This window comes from Nicotiana sylvestris, chromosome 3 (genome assembly GCF_000393655.2).
Source record: "Nicotiana sylvestris chromosome 3, ASM39365v2, whole genome shotgun sequence".
Taxonomy (NCBI): Eukaryota; Viridiplantae; Streptophyta; class Magnoliopsida; order Solanales; family Solanaceae; genus Nicotiana; species Nicotiana sylvestris.
In genome coordinates, this window is record NC_091059.1 from 215,651,762 (window position 1) to 215,669,091 (window position 17,330).

At 38.0% G+C, this 17,330-nt stretch overlaps 2 protein-coding genes across 3 annotated transcripts; both read right to left on the minus strand.

The window, feature by feature from the left end:
- Positions 1 to 563: 563 nt before the first annotated feature.
- LOC104249211 (jasmonate-induced oxygenase 1-like) lies at positions 564 to 3,618 on the minus strand. Its single transcript, XM_009805595.2, has 3 exons — positions 3,168 to 3,618; positions 926 to 1,247; positions 564 to 834 (listed from the first exon to the last, which is right to left on the minus strand). Exons 1-3 carry the CDS (start codon positions 3,521 to 3,523, stop codon positions 565 to 567), a joined length of 948 nt encoding a protein of 315 aa, XP_009803897.1. The 5' UTR covers positions 3,524 to 3,618; the 3' UTR covers position 564.
- An 11,049-nt stretch (positions 3,619 to 14,667) lies between these two features.
- Positions 14,668 to 16,928, minus strand: LOC104234582 (protein DMR6-LIKE OXYGENASE 2-like). 2 transcript variants are annotated; one of them, XM_009788179.2, is made up of 4 exons: positions 16,801 to 16,928; positions 15,963 to 16,257; positions 15,183 to 15,504; positions 14,668 to 15,079 (listed from the first exon to the last, which is right to left on the minus strand). In XM_009788179.2, the coding sequence occupies exons 2-4, from the start codon at positions 16,232 to 16,234 to the stop codon at positions 14,810 to 14,812; spliced, it is 864 nt and encodes a 287-aa protein (XP_009786481.1). In that variant the 5' UTR covers positions 16,235 to 16,257; positions 16,801 to 16,928; the 3' UTR covers positions 14,668 to 14,809. The 2 variants fall into 2 exon arrangements, with proteins under 2 accessions (XP_009786481.1, XP_009786479.1); XM_009788177.2 differs by lacking the exon at positions 16,801 to 16,928 and having other exon boundaries at positions 15,963 to 16,794.
- Positions 16,929 to 17,330: the final 402 nt, after the last annotated feature.

Here is a 17,330-nt window from a genome sequence, read left to right on the forward strand (position 1 = left end):
TTTGAAACAATGATTATTTTATTTTTTTGGATAATAAAGGAAAGAAAACAATTATATTTTACTTTTTCCGTTCATTTTTACTTGTCCAATATTTTAAAAATAGATTTTTACTTTTACTTGTCACTTTTAGCATATCAAGAAAAAATAATTTCTTTTTTTCTGTTATACCCACAATATTATTACTCATTTCAAATCATTTTTCTCAAATCAATTAAAAATATGTATCAATTAATATGAGTATTATGATAAATTATGTATTTTATTTATTATTTTTTAAGAGGCGGCGCAAAATTCATGGTAGACAAATAAAAGTGAACGGAGGGAGTAGATAATAAGGGAAAGAAAACAAAAATAGAAGAAAAGAAATACCTTAAAATGAAGGTTGCGTGGTCCATTATAGGAAATGATAAACACATTCGAGCAAAGATAATGCTAGCCTACGTTTGTGCACGGAACAAGATCATTAAGGGGCGGAGACTAGACAAATGTGAACAAATTTAGAACGTTTAAAAACATATTAAAATGAAGAGAAACAACAATTGATAAGAGACAGATAAATGATCCTTATACAGTGAGTGAAAAATGAGATAAGCCAAGATCGTCTTCAAGACCAGAAGTACGCTTGAGCTTATTTTCCTTGCGCTTTTGTAAATAGTCACTGTACAAAAATCCCTTATACTTAGGTTTCTCAGCAATCTGCTTAGTGAAATTTTGAAGTGGTTCAACCCATTTTCCCCCTGATACATTATAGAAGAATGAAAATGAATTTCTTGATCTTCCATTGGGTCTCACCACCCTATGATTTGGACTCTTGTATTTGTTATTTGTTAGCACCTTCAACAAAAAATAAAAAATAAACGTCATATTATATACAATTATTTAACTTATGTACGGTGACAATGTAAATAATTTTTTATTTTTTTACCTGAAGAATAATACCAATGTTGACAACAAGGGCACCTTCCTTTGGAGTTACAGGAATCCATTTACCATCCTTTTGAACTTCAAGCCCTCCAACTTCATCTTGTAACACAAATGTTATGCATCCAACATCTCTATGTGAACTAATTCCCATTTTTTCCTTCTCAGTTGCTGGTAAATAATACAAGGCCGTTAACACATCTGAATTTCTCTCATTGTTAAATTCTTGGAGAGTCCTTGGAGGCAGACCTAAAGTCTCACTTAGTATGCTCTCTAAAATTGCTCCAATCTTCACAAATTGATCGAATAAATCTTCCATTACTGCTCTGAAACATTATTGAAGAAACATGAATTAATGAATTATCTCAATGGCTACAGTATTTTCACCATTGCTTTTTCCCCTTATAGCATTGATGCTCCTGTCAGTAGGTGTGAGAGGTTGGCCATGGAGAGTTTGAGAAGAGTTCGAGGTAGACTTAAGAAGTACCGGGAAGAGGTGATTAGACAGGACATGGCGTTGCTTCATCTCACTGAGGACATGACCTTGATAGGAGGGCGTCGAAGTCGAGGATTAAGGTAGAAGGTTAGTGGGTAGTTTTTAGTTGCTCACCAATAGTCTTAATAGCATACATGACCATTCATATTCTTAGATTTTTATTACGTTATGTGATTTTGTTCACCTCAGGTATTGTAATCCCTCTTGCTATTATTTGGTACTATTTATCCTTTATCTCTCTTTTTTTCTTTTCTCTTCCTTCCTTGCTTTCCTCTTCTTCTTCTTGCCCTTCCTAAGCCGAGGATTTATTGGAAATAGCCTCTCTATCTGCATTAGGTAGGGGTAAGTTGTGCGTACAGATTACCCTCCCCAGATTCCACCAGTTGGGTTTGTTGTTGTTGTTTTTATCCTTATATTTGTCAAATCTGTTTTGAAAACGCTTTTCTTAAACTGAGTGTTCATCAGAAACAACTTCTTTATATCACACTAGGTAAAAGTAATGTTTGCATACACTCATACTCATGTTGTTATTATTGGCTATTCGTCCAACTTGAGAGTCAAGTTTCATTTTGTATATTTTGAGTGTTCATCTTTTCATGCCCTAAAGGGTGATAGGAATAAATTAGTATACTATACATTAGATTAGTAGAGGAATGCAATCATTCAGTCAAATAAAATGGTTAAAATGGGAATTAAAAATAGCCCTTAATCATTTCTGCCTCATATATATATTCCATTTCTGGACAGCTGTGTCATAAATAAAAAACATGCTGCAACTTTGTTTGAAATCAAGTCTGTATCATATGCCATAGTTTGTAAAGTTTATACTTTTGTAGTAATCCGAAAAGATCCAATAGCGTGCTAACTTTTATCTTACAAAATATATTAGTTTAAGGGTTTCCACAAATCATTGAGCACAAGAATCATTAGATAGCAGAGAATGTGAAAACTTGGACAGCTCTGTTGGAAAATTTTGATAGGTATAGGCGCCAGGTTAGTCGTTAAACAGCTTAAGTTTTTGCAAAAAGATAAAAATAGCATTGTTGCTAATATGAGTTTAAGTTCTATGCACTGATGTGTAAAAGATATTTACACAGTCAAATCATTTATAAGATAATTATAAGTAAACTCTAGGAAAAAGGACATTGTATAGCCGCTCTCAAAATAATAGGCGAAAAATGTATATTGTTTGTATATATGTATATAGACATTCTATATTTTATATATAAAAGTTATACAAATTTTATATACTTTTTTAGCTACTGAATGTAAATAGTTTATAGCGCGGGATAAAAGTGAAAAAAAAAAACTAAACTCTATGATAAATATTACTCCCTCTGTTACAATTTATGTGAACCTATTTTCTTTTTGGTCCGTTTAAAAAAGAATGACCCCTTTCTAAATTTGGAAACAATTTAGCTTAAATTTTCAATTCTACCCTTAATGAAAAGCTTTTATAACCACATAAATATTATGGACACCTTTTTGACTTGTTTATGACAACAAATTTCAAAAGTTTTCATTTTTCTTAAACTCCGTGCGCAGTCAAACATATTCACATAAATTGGAACGGAAGGAGTAGTACTTTGTAACCTTGCAAAAACGGTTAAACTGCACTATAATTTTTTTGATACGCATACTACTTATTAAGTCAATATCCTCCTCGTACCCTACTAGTGGGATTTCATTGGGTCGTTACTATTGTTGCATACTACTTAAATCCTTCTAATATAGACACACTATTACTTACCGGAGTTGTGGATGATTTGCAGGAAAAACATTGAAGTTGGATCCAGGCTGAAGCATAACCAAGAACTCTGCAAACTCATAAGATGGATTTGGTTTTCTGTTATAGCCAGCAGGAAAAGGTGATCCTGGCAATGGAGAACATTTCATTTTCTCTTCAACTGAAGACTCAAAGAAATTTTTAGATAGTTTCATGGCACGGCTCATTAAATCCAAAGGCACCCCATGATTGATAATTTGGAAGAAACCATATCGAGAACACGTTTCGTCTATTACTTCTCTAACCTTTCTCTTGCCATCTTCATCTCCTTGTCTGAAGAAAGGAGAGAGATCAACTATTGGTATTACTGAATTAGCCATGTGCACGTGCAAAACTCGCGCATACAAGATGTTGCAGTTGCTGCAAGTATTTGTTTTGAAAAATGTATAGAAGTACTAGAAGAAGCTTATTTCAAGATTACACTATAACCATATGAAAAAAATTAATGAATTGGTTTTAAGTGTACGTCTATATATGTGGGTTGTTGGTTGATGATTAGCTTGGCGCTCTGATGACATATTTTAAAAAAATAGGATAAATGTGGTTATTGATTAATTAAATCAAATAATTTTATAACTCTCTTTGCAGAACCATAGAGAGGGACATAATTAACCACCTCACATGGAGCCTTCAATTTGGCAACTTCACGTGATTTCACCACATATATAACTATTATAATTTGCGACGTTAGATCTAATCTAGTACTCTTCCTCATTTGTTTGATAAATTTTTTAGCATTTTAAAGATTTGCTCTCAATACACTAGATTCCATCTGGCTTTAATTGAGGGAGAAGAGACGTGCATTGGTATCCAAAAATAAAGTAAACTAATTGAAGCAGTACTTGACGTTATTCGGAAAAAAAATAAGAAACAAGATTAAAGTATCTGCAATTTGAGTATTTTACATTAGTAACAACAAACAGTGGCAAGACACATAGCTATAAAAATTGAGCCTTTTAAATAACAGCGTTTACCATGTTTTTTGTATTTAAATAAGGACAGATTAAAGGATCTCAAAATGGTTAGAAGAAAAAGGGGCGAAAGAATTGACATAGCTGCAGCGAGAGAGTGAGTAAACCAACGAAAAGAATAGCACAGTACTCATTCAAAAGATAGAGGTGGAAGAGGGAAAAAGAAAAGCATTGAATCTAAAAATTGTTGAGACAATCAAATATGCTGTTCTAATATTTAAAGAAGTTAGCAGGGAGATCCATAGTTTAGATCATGCCTTCCAACAAAACAGGAAAATAACTTAACTATGTCTATTGTTGTGACCAAAAACACTCACGCAAGTGCACGTGATCGTCAAGTAATAGAGTAGTGAGTAGAGTATCGTTTCCACGAAAACTTATGATTAACTGTTGAGTAATTCAAACTCAATTAATTTGTCTATCCAAGAGGTTTTTCATAAAATAGAGATGTAATTGTTTTACTACCTAAACTACCAAGCAATAATCTAACTAGAGCAATTAACCAAACAAATAACAATTTCGAGTAACAAACAGTAGGAGAGGATATTCCAGGGTCACAGGCTAGTTAACAATCGTGTTATGTTCTTAGCTTAAAATGACTAATCGATTTACCTGGGTTGTTGATTGACAGGGTTAATGTTACTCATAAGAATCTGTCGAGTTCTTACTCGCCTATTCAAATTAACTCAATGACTATATATCTATGGAATTAAGATTAACAAGAATGCATTTACAATTCGTGAATTTCAACCAAGCAAGGCAATTGGGTATATGTCTATCCCAATTGCTAATCCGTTCCCCGAGGCCCGGGCTCAAGAACTTGCCCTATTTAATTCTATATGCAATCTAAAGTTCCCACTTTCGAGTTCAACTAAAGATTCGTAAATAGTATTTCACTGTTAGCTACTCAGCAAAATAATTAAAAGCAGAATTAAATAAACAACACAATATGATAAACCAACTTTGTCAAATTAAACTTCAAACAACAACATTCATGTTTCACCTATGACCCTAGAACAATGGGTTTTAGCTACTCATGCTAGTGTTCATCACAAATAGATTCAATTTCATCCTAAATAACAAAAACCAAGAGAAGAAAAGAAGAACTTGATGGTCAAATCTCCTCCTTGCCTCTTATCTCTCTATTTCTTGCACTAGACTATGAAAAACTTCCCCTTCTCTTCCTTGGGCGAGCTTGACTTTATATAGGTTAAGTGAGTTTTCCTCCATATTTCCAATTCTGCCCCTAAATAACTCTTCCCGAATTTTGGACTAGCGCGACCGCGCATCTGGCCGCGCTAATTGGCTGAGATTCTGTCATGGACGCGCTAAAAGTAGCGCGGTCGCGCACCTGGGCGCGCATGTCCAGTTCTGTGTTTCATCACTTCTGTTCCTCGTCTTCAAGCGTACTCAGCTCTGAGGGGTCTTTCTTGCTCCAAAATGGTTCCAATCACAACTGTTTAAGGCATCACCTAGGCTCCTCATCCTGCAATATATACAATTCACAATTAGAGCCTATTTTTCATCAATTAACCATATTATGATATTGGAATATAATCAAGTGGGAGCATAACCAATCGCCAAATTACCTAGATTTAACCTATTATCAACACCTCACACTTACTTCATTGCTAGTCCTCGAGCAATCAAACTATACATTCTAAATGTTCCTTCACTCAACCATTTCCCCTAACACCCTACACCCAGAACAATTTACATACATTACGCTTAGCAGTGAACAATCCTAGCCTCAAAAGTCGACTCTTCAAGTGCCATGCAATATTCATACTTCCTCAACGTACTCTACACATAAGTCAAGACTTGCTTTTCCGTCACAAATCATATGCCCTCACAATCACATCAACGAAAATTGAATTCAATCCACACATTCGCATCATATGCTCACATATATCAAAGAAATCACTCACACAAAAGAAGTCACATGCATGCAATTGGTACCATAAGTTTGCCCTTAATGTAAATCTTTACTAATGTAGGCTTGCTCGACCCAAAATCAATTAGGACTTTTTTCTGGTTGTAATGTGGGCTAAGGGACGGGTAGGATATATTTCGGAATATGGACTAACCCTCCTAAGCACTTTAACACATCACATGAGCAACTTTAGCGCAAATTCTTCAACCCACTTCACTTCCATAAACAATATCATCCTACAAATACTCCCTTCTTCTTTAAGCACTATATTAATTCATACCCACTAGCTGGAACAAGACACAATATATTCCTCTCTTTTTTTGTCAGTTTATTTTTTTCTTTTCACTCAATTTTTGCTAGTGGTGTATTAGTTTACAAAACAAGTGCATCTTTCTTCCTTTTATTGGTTCCACTCAAAAGTCACCCCACACTTAGTTCCTTCTTACTTCTTTTAGCATTCATCTCACAATTAAAGTGCTTTAAGAGGTAAAAGGATCAAAACAATGTCAATTAAGAACAGAAAGGGTATAGGCTCGTAATGCGGGTGGCAAACAAAAGTCCATAGGCTTAAAAGGGTTAACTAGGGACAAATTTTATTTGTGACAAGCAATTAAGCTCAAAAAGATCAAAGAAAGCCTAAAATTATTTTTCAAATCGAGCATCACCTAAAATTCCGCTTCAACTCACATACCGGGCAAGTTTTAGACACAAGTACAATACATGGACTACACAAAAACCTCACCACACATGGAATAAGACTCATTCCAGATCAGCTCATCAAGACGCTCCGTTACGAGCACTCAATTCAGCAACAAACATACAAATTAAGGCACTTTAGTGAGATTCAACAAATAAGACTAAGCGTTAGACTCTAGGGTCTATTGTGTTCAGGTGTGTTAGCGCTATGGGTTCTCTTTTGATTTTCTAGCTCGTAGCCCATTAACCTAATCTACAAAATAAAAAGAAAATTACCTATACCCGGTTCAAGTTAAACCCCTGAAAAAGAACCGTGGCCTAAAGAAAAACCAAGGGGGAATTGCTACACTATCTAAGAAGAAAATAAAAATCTTTTTGGTGTTTTCTCTAGACTAACTTCCCTCAAGAAAATTGTCTACAGGATCCGTCATCAGGAAGAGTCTGCGTATTTGCCCCTTTTTTTTCGACTCAGTCCCTCAAGAACCCCGTCGACAGGGATCTATCGTCGAGACGAGCCATATATCTATTTTAAACTAACGATTCATACTTAACAACATCAAGATTATCCAAGCAAAATGAAATAGAGCAAAACCAACAATCAATTGATACAATCACATACATACAATGAAGGAATCCCCACCCCACACTTAAAAATGAAGACATGTCCCCATGGCTTAAAATTTGAAAGAGCAGTGAGGTAAAGGAACTTTCCCGAAGGCTCACTCCTGGTCGGAGACGGTGTCTGGGCTGACGTGGCACACACGACCCAGAGCTCGCAGCCAGCCCATGAATTTCTTTTTCGAATTCCCTTGTCGGTCAGCTACCGCATCTACTCGAGTGACCAAATCAGTCATGGAGGTTCGCAAACCAGCCATCTTCGCCTCCATCGCAGTAAAACGGGACACCCGGGCAGCTCCTAAAGATGTTGCCATCCCATATGGTCCTGCTGCTGCCACATTTTGCTCCGGAGCCTGCGGTGTTGTCCCCATGTTCTCCTCAACATCCTCTCCATCATGAGAATCATCAGAGCTACTACTCGCATACCGGACACCTCTCGCCTCCTCCTCTACTACTCCCGGCTCCTTGCCTGTGGTCACTTATCAGCACGGAATTTGCCTTCCCTTTTCACCAACCCATCCACAGCTAGATTTTCGGGCACCTGAGCATCCCTGCATAGTTGAGTAACTAAAGAAGGGAAAAAGAACCCATACCTTTTGACTTGGTTGTGGACGAATATCTCTTCATGCATCATTTTGGCCACGTCGAAGTCGTGACCATTTACAAAGCACCAAATCAACGCAGCGCGGGGCCCATTGACCTTTGTAGTATTGTAAGACGGAATCAAGCAGTTGTTTATGAGGTACAACCAGCACTTCCCTTCAAAGGTGAGTGCGGAGGAGTGAAACTTCTCCCCATAGTCCATCCAGACCGCTTCTTTCCCGGGTGCACAAATTGTCTCAAAGAATTGCGCCCACTTTTCGTTCATTGGGTTGCGGCCATATTCATAGAAGTCATCATAACCAATCGGAGGTGGAGGCAACTGGTAGGCCGTCCGTATCGCCTCAACAGAAGCATTCACTACCCTTCGGCGCACCATGACTACTACATTATCATGCTCTACCACATTCGCATAAAATTCCTGCACAACCATTGCATTGCCCTCACTGGGCTCATTGATGAATGTGTGCAACCCCCGCCTCACCAACTCCTCGTACATGTGAGGGCAGTGTCTCTGGAGCTGTCTGACGTGAATACCTCTCTCCGGAATTGGCTTTTTACGAGCCTTTTCCACAAAGCGGACCTGAGCATTGGCCGAAAAAAATTTGGAACTATCAAAGGAGCGTGTAGGTGCAGCCCCTAGTGACCTAGATGAACCAGCCTGGCTGCTCGACGAGGCCCCTGTGGCGCGTCGTTTCCTAGATGGAGTCATGATGCCTGCAAAACGGAGACACATTAGCACAACCCAACAGAAATTTTGTGACTCAATGCGGCTACTCAGACTTCACAAGCATAAGAGGTCACAAACTATATAATCACGATCATTGGGACCTTTCCACAAACACCTTGTGGGCATTGGGCCTTCACAACCCCTTTTTAAACTTTTTAGAACAAGAATCACCTACTTACACTCACCAACATCACATATCAAGTGGGATTCCACCCCACACTTATCATCCACCAATACTACAACATCTTGCACCAATTTCTCTACAAAATCTAAGTACAACTACTACACCATAGGCATAAGAATACAACTAAAAAATCTGAAAAAATAGAGAGAGAAACAAAAAAGAAGAAAGAAACTAGGGCTCATACCTGTGGTGAAGGAGAATGTGGAAGCTGCTAATGAACGGGAACTGGGGGGGTCGTGAGATGGGGGACGGGTGGGTTTGGGATTTGGGAGTGTTTGGAGGAAGGTTTTGTTTGTGTTTGAGTTGGAATGGGGGAGGGGTTTTCTTTTGTTGAATGGGGGGTTCAGGTACCGGGGGGCGTTTATTAGATGGGGGAAAGGGGTAATTGAGTCTAAAGAATAAACAAAATATAAGAAAACGAAAAACTGAAAATACACTTGAAAATGCAAGAACTAGCTCGCCCAGATGCGTGAGTGCGCTAGATTTAGCGCGTCCAATACAGAACCCAAGAGCTACTAGAGCGCCCAGGTGCGCGTCCGGTAGCGCGTCGCGATAGTAGCGCGATCAGGTGCGCGGACAAGGCAGAAACTTTGCAATTTAGCGCATCCAGTAGCGCGGTCACGCACCTGCCCCTAAATAACTCTTCCCGAATTTTGGACTAGCGCGACCGCGCACCTGGATGAGTATCTGGCCGCGCTAATTGGCTGAGATTCTGTCATGGACGCGCTAAAAGTAGCGCGATCGCGCACCTGGGCGCGCATGTCCAAATCTGTGTTTCATCACTTTTGTTCCTTGTCTTCAAGCGTACTCAACTCTGAGGGGTCTTTCTTGCTCCAAAATGGTTCCAATCACAACTGTTTAAGGCATCACCTAGATTATTTAAAAGAAGTGGAGGAAGGATTTAAAAAAGAATAACAGAGAGTTTGAAAACATGAAAATTGTAGCACTTCTCTTCTCCTTAGTTAAAGTCTGATTAAATAGAGGTATTCCTGCTTAATAAAGCCAGTCCGAGGATAACTGCTAAGATCATATCTCAATTTGGGGCATAGAATGAATGTAAAACTTGATATTATCTTTATTTCTCTAGGATTTTCTGTGAATAGTGCCGCCACCACTATTCACGCCCCATAACTCCGGTGTCCGGCAAGGTAAGATCGCAAGATTGGTCTTAAAAGAATCTCCTTGTCTTAGAGAACAATCCCCCATTGTTTTCATCCTCAAATTCATAACCAATCTTTACAGATCTTAATTTTTCCGGATTTTAGCTTCATTTGATGTTCTTCGCATCATTTATGTGATATTCTGACCAGCCATGGCTGCCTTCGTCTCTCCCCAGCTCCAAGCTGTGGGAGAGCCACATCAAGTACCTGTAAAGAATGTTCAAAATGATAGCACACATAATTCATACGCTGCCCAGTTGTCTCAACCAAAAGTAGCAACAACATCGAATCAAAAAATCTTGAAACATATCGAAGTTATTCATGGAGTTCCAACAATTCAATTCTCAATGGAAGAAAGGATGGAATTTGCAAAGGAGAAAGATTTGCATCAAGCTATTATAGAGAAACTTTCTTTGAACTCTCCAGATTTATCCGCATTGAGAAGTTTACTGCCAAAAAATTTCGGCATCAAAGGACATGCTTTAATCGGGCAACTTGCTCCAAGACAGTTGCTCATTAGGGTCGATCAACATGACGACTTCGTCAATTCACTTGCAAGGTCAGTTAACTACTTTAAATACAATGGTAGGGAGCACCAAATCAGAACATTCCCATGGTCTATTGGATTTAATGTAAATGTGGAAACAACAAAGGCAGTGGTTTGGATTTCATTGCCTAATCTGCCAACTGAGTTGTTTGCAATGAAGGCTTTGTTGTCTATCGCTTTAGCAGTTGGCAAACCAATAGCCATTGACAAAGCAACTCAGACCAAGTCGCGTCCTAGTACTGCAAGGGTGAAGGTTATCCTTGATTTAATGGATAAACTCCCTGATAAAATAAAGTTGCAATTTCTGGACAAACAAATGGGCAGAATGGTTGAAGTTTTTCAAGAGTTTGTTTATGATAATTTGCCATTATATTGCAACCATTGTAAACACCAAGGACATGATGAAAAAACATGTCAACATTTGAATGAAATCGCATCTGGAAGCAAGGCAGGTGAAGGAGATACTATCGTGCACAGCGAAGATCAGCTAAAGGATAATGAAGGTCAATCAGTTAAGAAATTTCAAGGGGATTTGAGGCAATTGCTTGATGAAAAAAGAAGAATGCCTGTTGTGACTGTGGCTGCAGGTGTACAAAATGTTGTAACTGGAATTGATAAAATCCCAGTTGAAGCAGGTAGACAAGCTGAAACCTTATGCAAGGATTCAGAGGTTGTACCATTTGATGTACAAACTGGTAGAGATACACAGGCAAATAGTGTTGCAACGGGGCAATTTCAATTTGATTTGCAAAAACATGCTGGTGCATTTCAGAATGAAAAAACAGTTGTATTGAATGCTACTACTGTGCATGATAAAGGTCCTCTTAAGCCTTCACGTGATGTCCCTGCTAAAACAGCATTGGCAAGGATTTTCATTGCTGTGAATCCAATTGTGCAAGCATACGACAATTTGGATTTTTCTAATGCTACAGTTGTTTTGTCAACTAATGAAGGCCCAAAGGATGTTGTTGAACCTGGGCTGATGGATGACAGTACTTTAGCTGCAGTTGTTCGAGCATTCTTTGCCAAGAATAATCCAACAGTAACAGTTGCGTCAAAAGATGCAAATTTAATGGAAGATACTGATCGAGATGCTTCTACTGTTTCGAAGTTGGATGACACTGCTGGCGATGATCGTGGAGCTGCTGAAGTTAAAAATTTAAAGGCTATTGTTGCATTGAAGGGAGCTAGTGATCGAGATGCTGCTGAGGTTGCTGAACCAACAGCTGATCGAGCAACCAATGCCAATAATCATGGAACAAATGTGTTTGTAGGACAGAAATCTGGAATTGAAGCAGCTATTATATGTTCAAATGTGGGGGCTACTGTTGCATTGAACACAACTAGTTATCGAGCTACTGTGGGGGATCCTAAAACTAATGTTGCAGCTGATATTGTTGGAAGATCATCAGGTCTTAAGGCTACAGTCATACATGTTGAGGGGCAGGTGTCGAATACTCCAAGTCAAAATGCTACAGTTCCATGCAACTCAGATACAAAGAGCAAAAACTGGGCAGTGGTGAATAAATCGACAAACAAGAAGCAAGCTACAGGTGCGCAAAATCAGATTGTTCCATCAAATGTTATTGGGGTCTTGAACTCTTTTGATGCTTTGGTGAATAAGGGTGAGCATGTTACGAAAGAGGCTGAAAATAGGGAGCAACAGATGGATGATGACACACGATCAATAGTTGGAAAAACCAGCTCTACAGGTAGTGGGAAACAGCAGATAAATGCAAAGGACATAGGTGCTCGACTTGAGATTGCAACTGTTGATAATCACTCTGCTATGCTGACGAACACAACTTCAAAAAATGGGCAACCAAAAGCCCCAGGCAGTAACACACAGCAGCACACTTTCACAAACATAGGTGATCGGATAATTATTTCGAAGGACATTGTTCCTGTTGATGCGCAAAAGGCAGAAGCACACAGCTCCAATGCTCCTAAGTTGCATTTTTCCAATCCTAATGTAGAAAATATAATCGAGGATGCCCGGTATGAAATGATGATAAAGCCTACTTTGCTGAAACAACCGTTGGCAACCTTGAACACCTCCGTATATGATATCCCTTCTCAATCTGTGGAGTCGTTTGGGAAATTTGAAGGTGAATCTGGGCAGCTTATCTTGTCAACAGGGAATAACAACGAGGTTATACAAACAAACGTGAGGCTTAAGGCTATTAAATCCAAACTGTGGCAAGATCAACGAGAGGAAGATGAAGAGGAGGACTGAGGCGATGGTTTTGCAGGTTACTCAGCTAAAGAAGGAGACGAGGAGGTGGAGCAGGAGAGTGCAGGTAAGGAGCTTCTAGATAAGTCAATGTCTCATGGGAAAATTGCAGCAGTCCCCACGAGCAAATTAAACCTCCATGCTAATGCATTTGTTCCCAGAATGTCTCCTAGTGCTGCAATTCCAATTGCCCCAGCTGGAATTTTGCCTCAAGATGTAGCAATTTCTTCCAAGCAGCTTACTATAGGTGCTAACATCAGTTCCCCAACTACAAGTCCAAGTCAGGCTGCAACAGAAGGTACAAGGCAGTCTGTTAAAGTTGCACATCCTACAGCTGATCGAGCAAAATCTGGGCAACAACAACTGATGAACACTAAACCAGTTATTTCAGAGGAGGAGAGAAAGCTTTTGGAAGCTATGGTAAGTTCCATACCTGTAAATCCTATTACATCTAGCACAGGTCCTGTAGGTAGGAATAACAACAAATTACAACACATTGGACAACAACAAAGTAAGGCAATGGTGGCAACTGGAGATTATGCCTTGGTGTCACTACATACGATTCAAAATGAACCACAACCTGTGAATTTAGGGAGAGAATTTTTTGAACAAGGAGAAGAAGATGCAATACTACAACAGTGCAGAGAAGAGGCAGCAAGAAAAGGGGATTTATCACTATTGCATAGTGGAAAAGTTGTAAATCTCATACAAGGAAAAATAGTTGAGATGACAAGGTTAGTGATTTTTTAAATGTTAGGCGACCTCCAATGAGAGTTACCAAACAAAAGAAGGACGCCCCAACTGCATCTACAAAGTCCAATCGTTCAAAAAAGAAATCATGAATTTTGAATACATCTTGAAGAATTGGGGTTGTGATGAAAAAGAATTATAAATTGAAGAATTTATAAGTTCGGACAAGAAGGGACAACACTGTAATTCCTTCATCATTTTATTCTATCATTATATTAGTATAATCATTTGTAATATCATCACAGAATATGTTATAAACTCTGTGATGATCAATGAATATTTGGTACTTTCTAGTTCTTTTTTTTACATGCATGCTAGTAGGTGAGGTTTTTTATGCCTCAATAGGATTAGTAAGGTAAGGTTTAGCCCGGTACTTGTTGTCTTGGTCCTATGCCTTTGGAAAATATCCACACGGCTATGAGATTATATGCCCTCGTGAGACTTTGCAGGCAGCTACACCATGAATCCTCTACATGAGGCTGACATAGGCAATGTGAGGCGCAGATGAGTGATTATATAGCCAAGGCATATGGGTAACAATATCGGTGCTATTTCCCCCTTATTTGTACTTTTCCTAATTGATGTATTTTTCTTTTCTGTTATTAATAAAAAAAAAAAACTAGCCCTAGGCACTTGCCTAGTGGATTTGTTAAAAAAAAAAAAAAAAAAGGCATCACCTAGGCTCCTCATCCTGCAATATATACAATTCACAATTAGAGCCTATTTTTCATCAATTAACTGTATTATGATATTGGAATATAATCAAGTGGGAGCATAAACAATTGCCAAATTACCTAGATTTAACCTATTATCATCTATATCATAAAAAAATAGAAAGGCTGAAAATGCTAAATCTGTTACATATATCGGCATAGTTCCAACGTCCATTTGCTCTCATTCTACTCCCCCCCCCCCCCCTCATTCCTTTAATGCAATCGCGTTCAATTAGTTAAAAGAGTATGACATCTCTGCTATGTAGCTTAAAATTCAGAAGTAGTCTAATAACACTTGTATGATAGTGTTCTATCTATTGAAGAAGAGGTTCAGAAAACGAGTGAAATACAATAGCCGATCGAAGAAGTGACACTCAAATGAATTGTCTGCATAGTTGGAGCGAAGTCATACATATTATTCCTATGTTTATTTCCATATAGAGGAAAATCTTGGATCACATATAAACTTCTCTAATTAGAAATTGAGTAGTGAGTTATATGGATGAGATCTTCAGGTCTACTAGGTGGATGAGTCCATTTTCTTGCTCTCAGCTGCACATATTCTTTGTAGAAAAATCCTTTGTACTTGGCAGACTCTCCAATTTCCTTTGTGAACTGTGGTAATGGCTCAACCCACTTGTCTCCTTGCAAGTTATAGAAGAATGCACACGAGTAGCGGCTTTTTCCTTTCGGTCTCACTACTCTATGAGTTGCACTCTTGAATTTATTGTTGCTCAACACCTTTTGCCGTACATATCACAAGAAAATCAAATATTAATGTCAAACAACTTATTCTTTTAGTTTTAGACAATGGTAATTGACTTTGAAACCAGCTGAGATTTACCTGAATCACATCACCTATGTTAGCAACTAGTTTGTCTTTCGAAGGTGCTATAGGGATCCACTGCCCATCTTTTTGCACTTGAAGGCCTCCAACTTCATCCTGATAGACAAAAGTAATGCAGTTGCCATCTTCATGTGCAGATTTCCCATTATCTTCAGCTTCTGTTGCTGGAAAATAGTGGAGACCAATCAAGAAGTCCCAAGACCGATCATCGTTGAATTTTGCGAGGGTGTTATGAGGAAGACCCAAACACTCACTTATCATGCTCTCCAACAGCATTCCTAATTTGGTGAAGTGCGAAATCACCTCCTCCAAAACTTGTCTGAGAATATAAAAAATAAAAAATAAAAAAAAATTCCTTACAAGTAAGAATTCTACAACAATAACAATTACTCCCTAATTCCGAGCAAGTTGGGATAATTATTTTTAATTCTTACTAGAAGCACCATAACATAGTTACCTAGGGCTTTACTTGGGGCTAGGTTCTCCCTTGATTCAATTTTGACTAACTTAGTAACAGATGATTGCGAAATTTCCAATACTGTAGCAAATCTCTTCTGATACTGGTCTCTATTTATTTTGAACATCACTAATCAGGGTAAGAGCCTTAGCATCAAATTTGGATTCAAAGGTAGAAGTCAAAATATGTTCAGAATTCAGAAAAGATGTGAAACAAATCCGAATACACAACTTTTCTCCTAAATTATTTTCCAGAACTAACCGAAACCAATTTGGAAGTTTATAAGTTGGACTAATCAGGATGAGAATATAAAGACGTACTTAAATTGAGGTGGATTTTTGTTGACACCAGAGGATGCATTAAGAATCAATAAGTGTTCATTCTTCTCGTCTGAATGTTGTGGACTTTTCAAATAACCAGCAGGTGGTACAGTTCCTCCGGGTTTGGGAGAGACCAAGAGTTTATCTTCATCTGAACAAGCAAAGAAGGTCTTATACAAATCCATGGCTCTGCTCAGCAACTCCAGAGGAATTCCATGATTCTCAATTTGGAAGAAGCCACAGTTAACACAGGCTTCTTCTATTTGCTCCATCGCCTTCCTTCTCCCATCTTCATCTTCCTCTCTCAACATTAATGAAGAAACATCAATCGTTGGAATATCAAAAATGGCCATGACGTTTTAGCCAACTTGAGGGCCAATGTTTCATTCTGTTTATTTTAACTGTTTAACTTTTCATGGGTGATAGGAATAGATTTGTATTCTAGACATAACATAAATAAATAGAGTAACGCAAATAAAACGGTGAAACTGGATTTAAAGTCAAATGGCCCTTAGCCATTTCTGCCCCACATAAATATTCAGCTTCTGGACAGCTCTGTCATAATTCATAAATAAAAGAAGATGCTGCAACTTTGTTTTATACTTAAGTCTGTATCATATGCTTTAGTTAACAAAGTTCTAGGCATATAGTAATCCGAAAAGATCCAATAACGTGCCAACGTTTGTCTTAAAAAACCAATATTTTAGTTAACAATATAAGGAGCACTTGAGATTATTCGGAAAAAAAAGAAAAAGAAAGAAAGAAACAAGGTTGTAGTAGCTAACAGTGATCAAGACACATAGCTGTAAATTGAGCCTCTTAAATTAATAGTGCGTACCATGTTTCTTGTGTTGATATATGGATAGACTAAACGATCTCAAAATGGTACCGCAGTTCTCTTTCAGAAAAGAGAGCTGGAAGAGAAAAAGAAAAGCATTGAATCTGAAGAACTGTTGAGATAATCAAATAAAGCTGTTGTAATATTTGCGCAAGCTAGCAGGAAGACCATAAGTTTAGGATAGGCGGTTGGAGCCATAGTGTCGGTTACGGGGTCGGCCGAACCCAGTAATTTTGGTTCAAATCATGTATTTGTCTTACAATTTTCATTAAAGATATACAAATTATTAATTGAGAACCCAGTAACTTAAAATATTAAGATCCTGAACCCATAAACTTGAAATCCTGGTTCCGTCCAATAGTTGGCAAGTCTTAACGAAGGATTAATTTCATCAATATTCATCTAACTTTTAGCTACTGCACACGTACGTAAAACTAATTTTTGCAACAGAAAAAATAACTCAACTAAGCTTATATATGACGGAAAATAGAAAATGATGATAAATGCTAAAATTCGGTCCTGGAAAATCA

Coding starts and splice junctions, on each gene's coding strand:
- LOC104234582 (XM_009788177.2), bottom strand. CDS start 16,315: ATGGCCATTTTTGATATTCCAACGATTGATGTTTCTTCATTAATGTTG. Junction 15,505..15,962: donor AAAAATCCACCTCAATTTAA/GTACGTCTTTAT, acceptor TTATATTCTCAG/ACAAGTTTTGGAGGAGGTGA. Junction 15,080..15,182: donor ACATAGGTGATGTGATTCAG/GTAAATCTCAGC, acceptor GTACGGCAAAAG/GTGTTGAGCAACAATAAATT.
- LOC104249211 (XM_009805595.2), bottom strand. CDS start 3,523: ATGGCTAATTCAGTAATACCAATAGTTGATCTCTCTCCTTTCTTCAGA. Junction 1,248..3,167: donor GCAAATCATCCACAACTCCG/GTAAGTAATAGT, acceptor ATAATGTTTCAG/AGCAGTAATGGAAGATTTAT. Junction 835..925: donor ACATTGGTATTATTCTTCAG/GTAAAAAAATAA, acceptor TTTTTGTTGAAG/GTGCTAACAAATAACAAATA.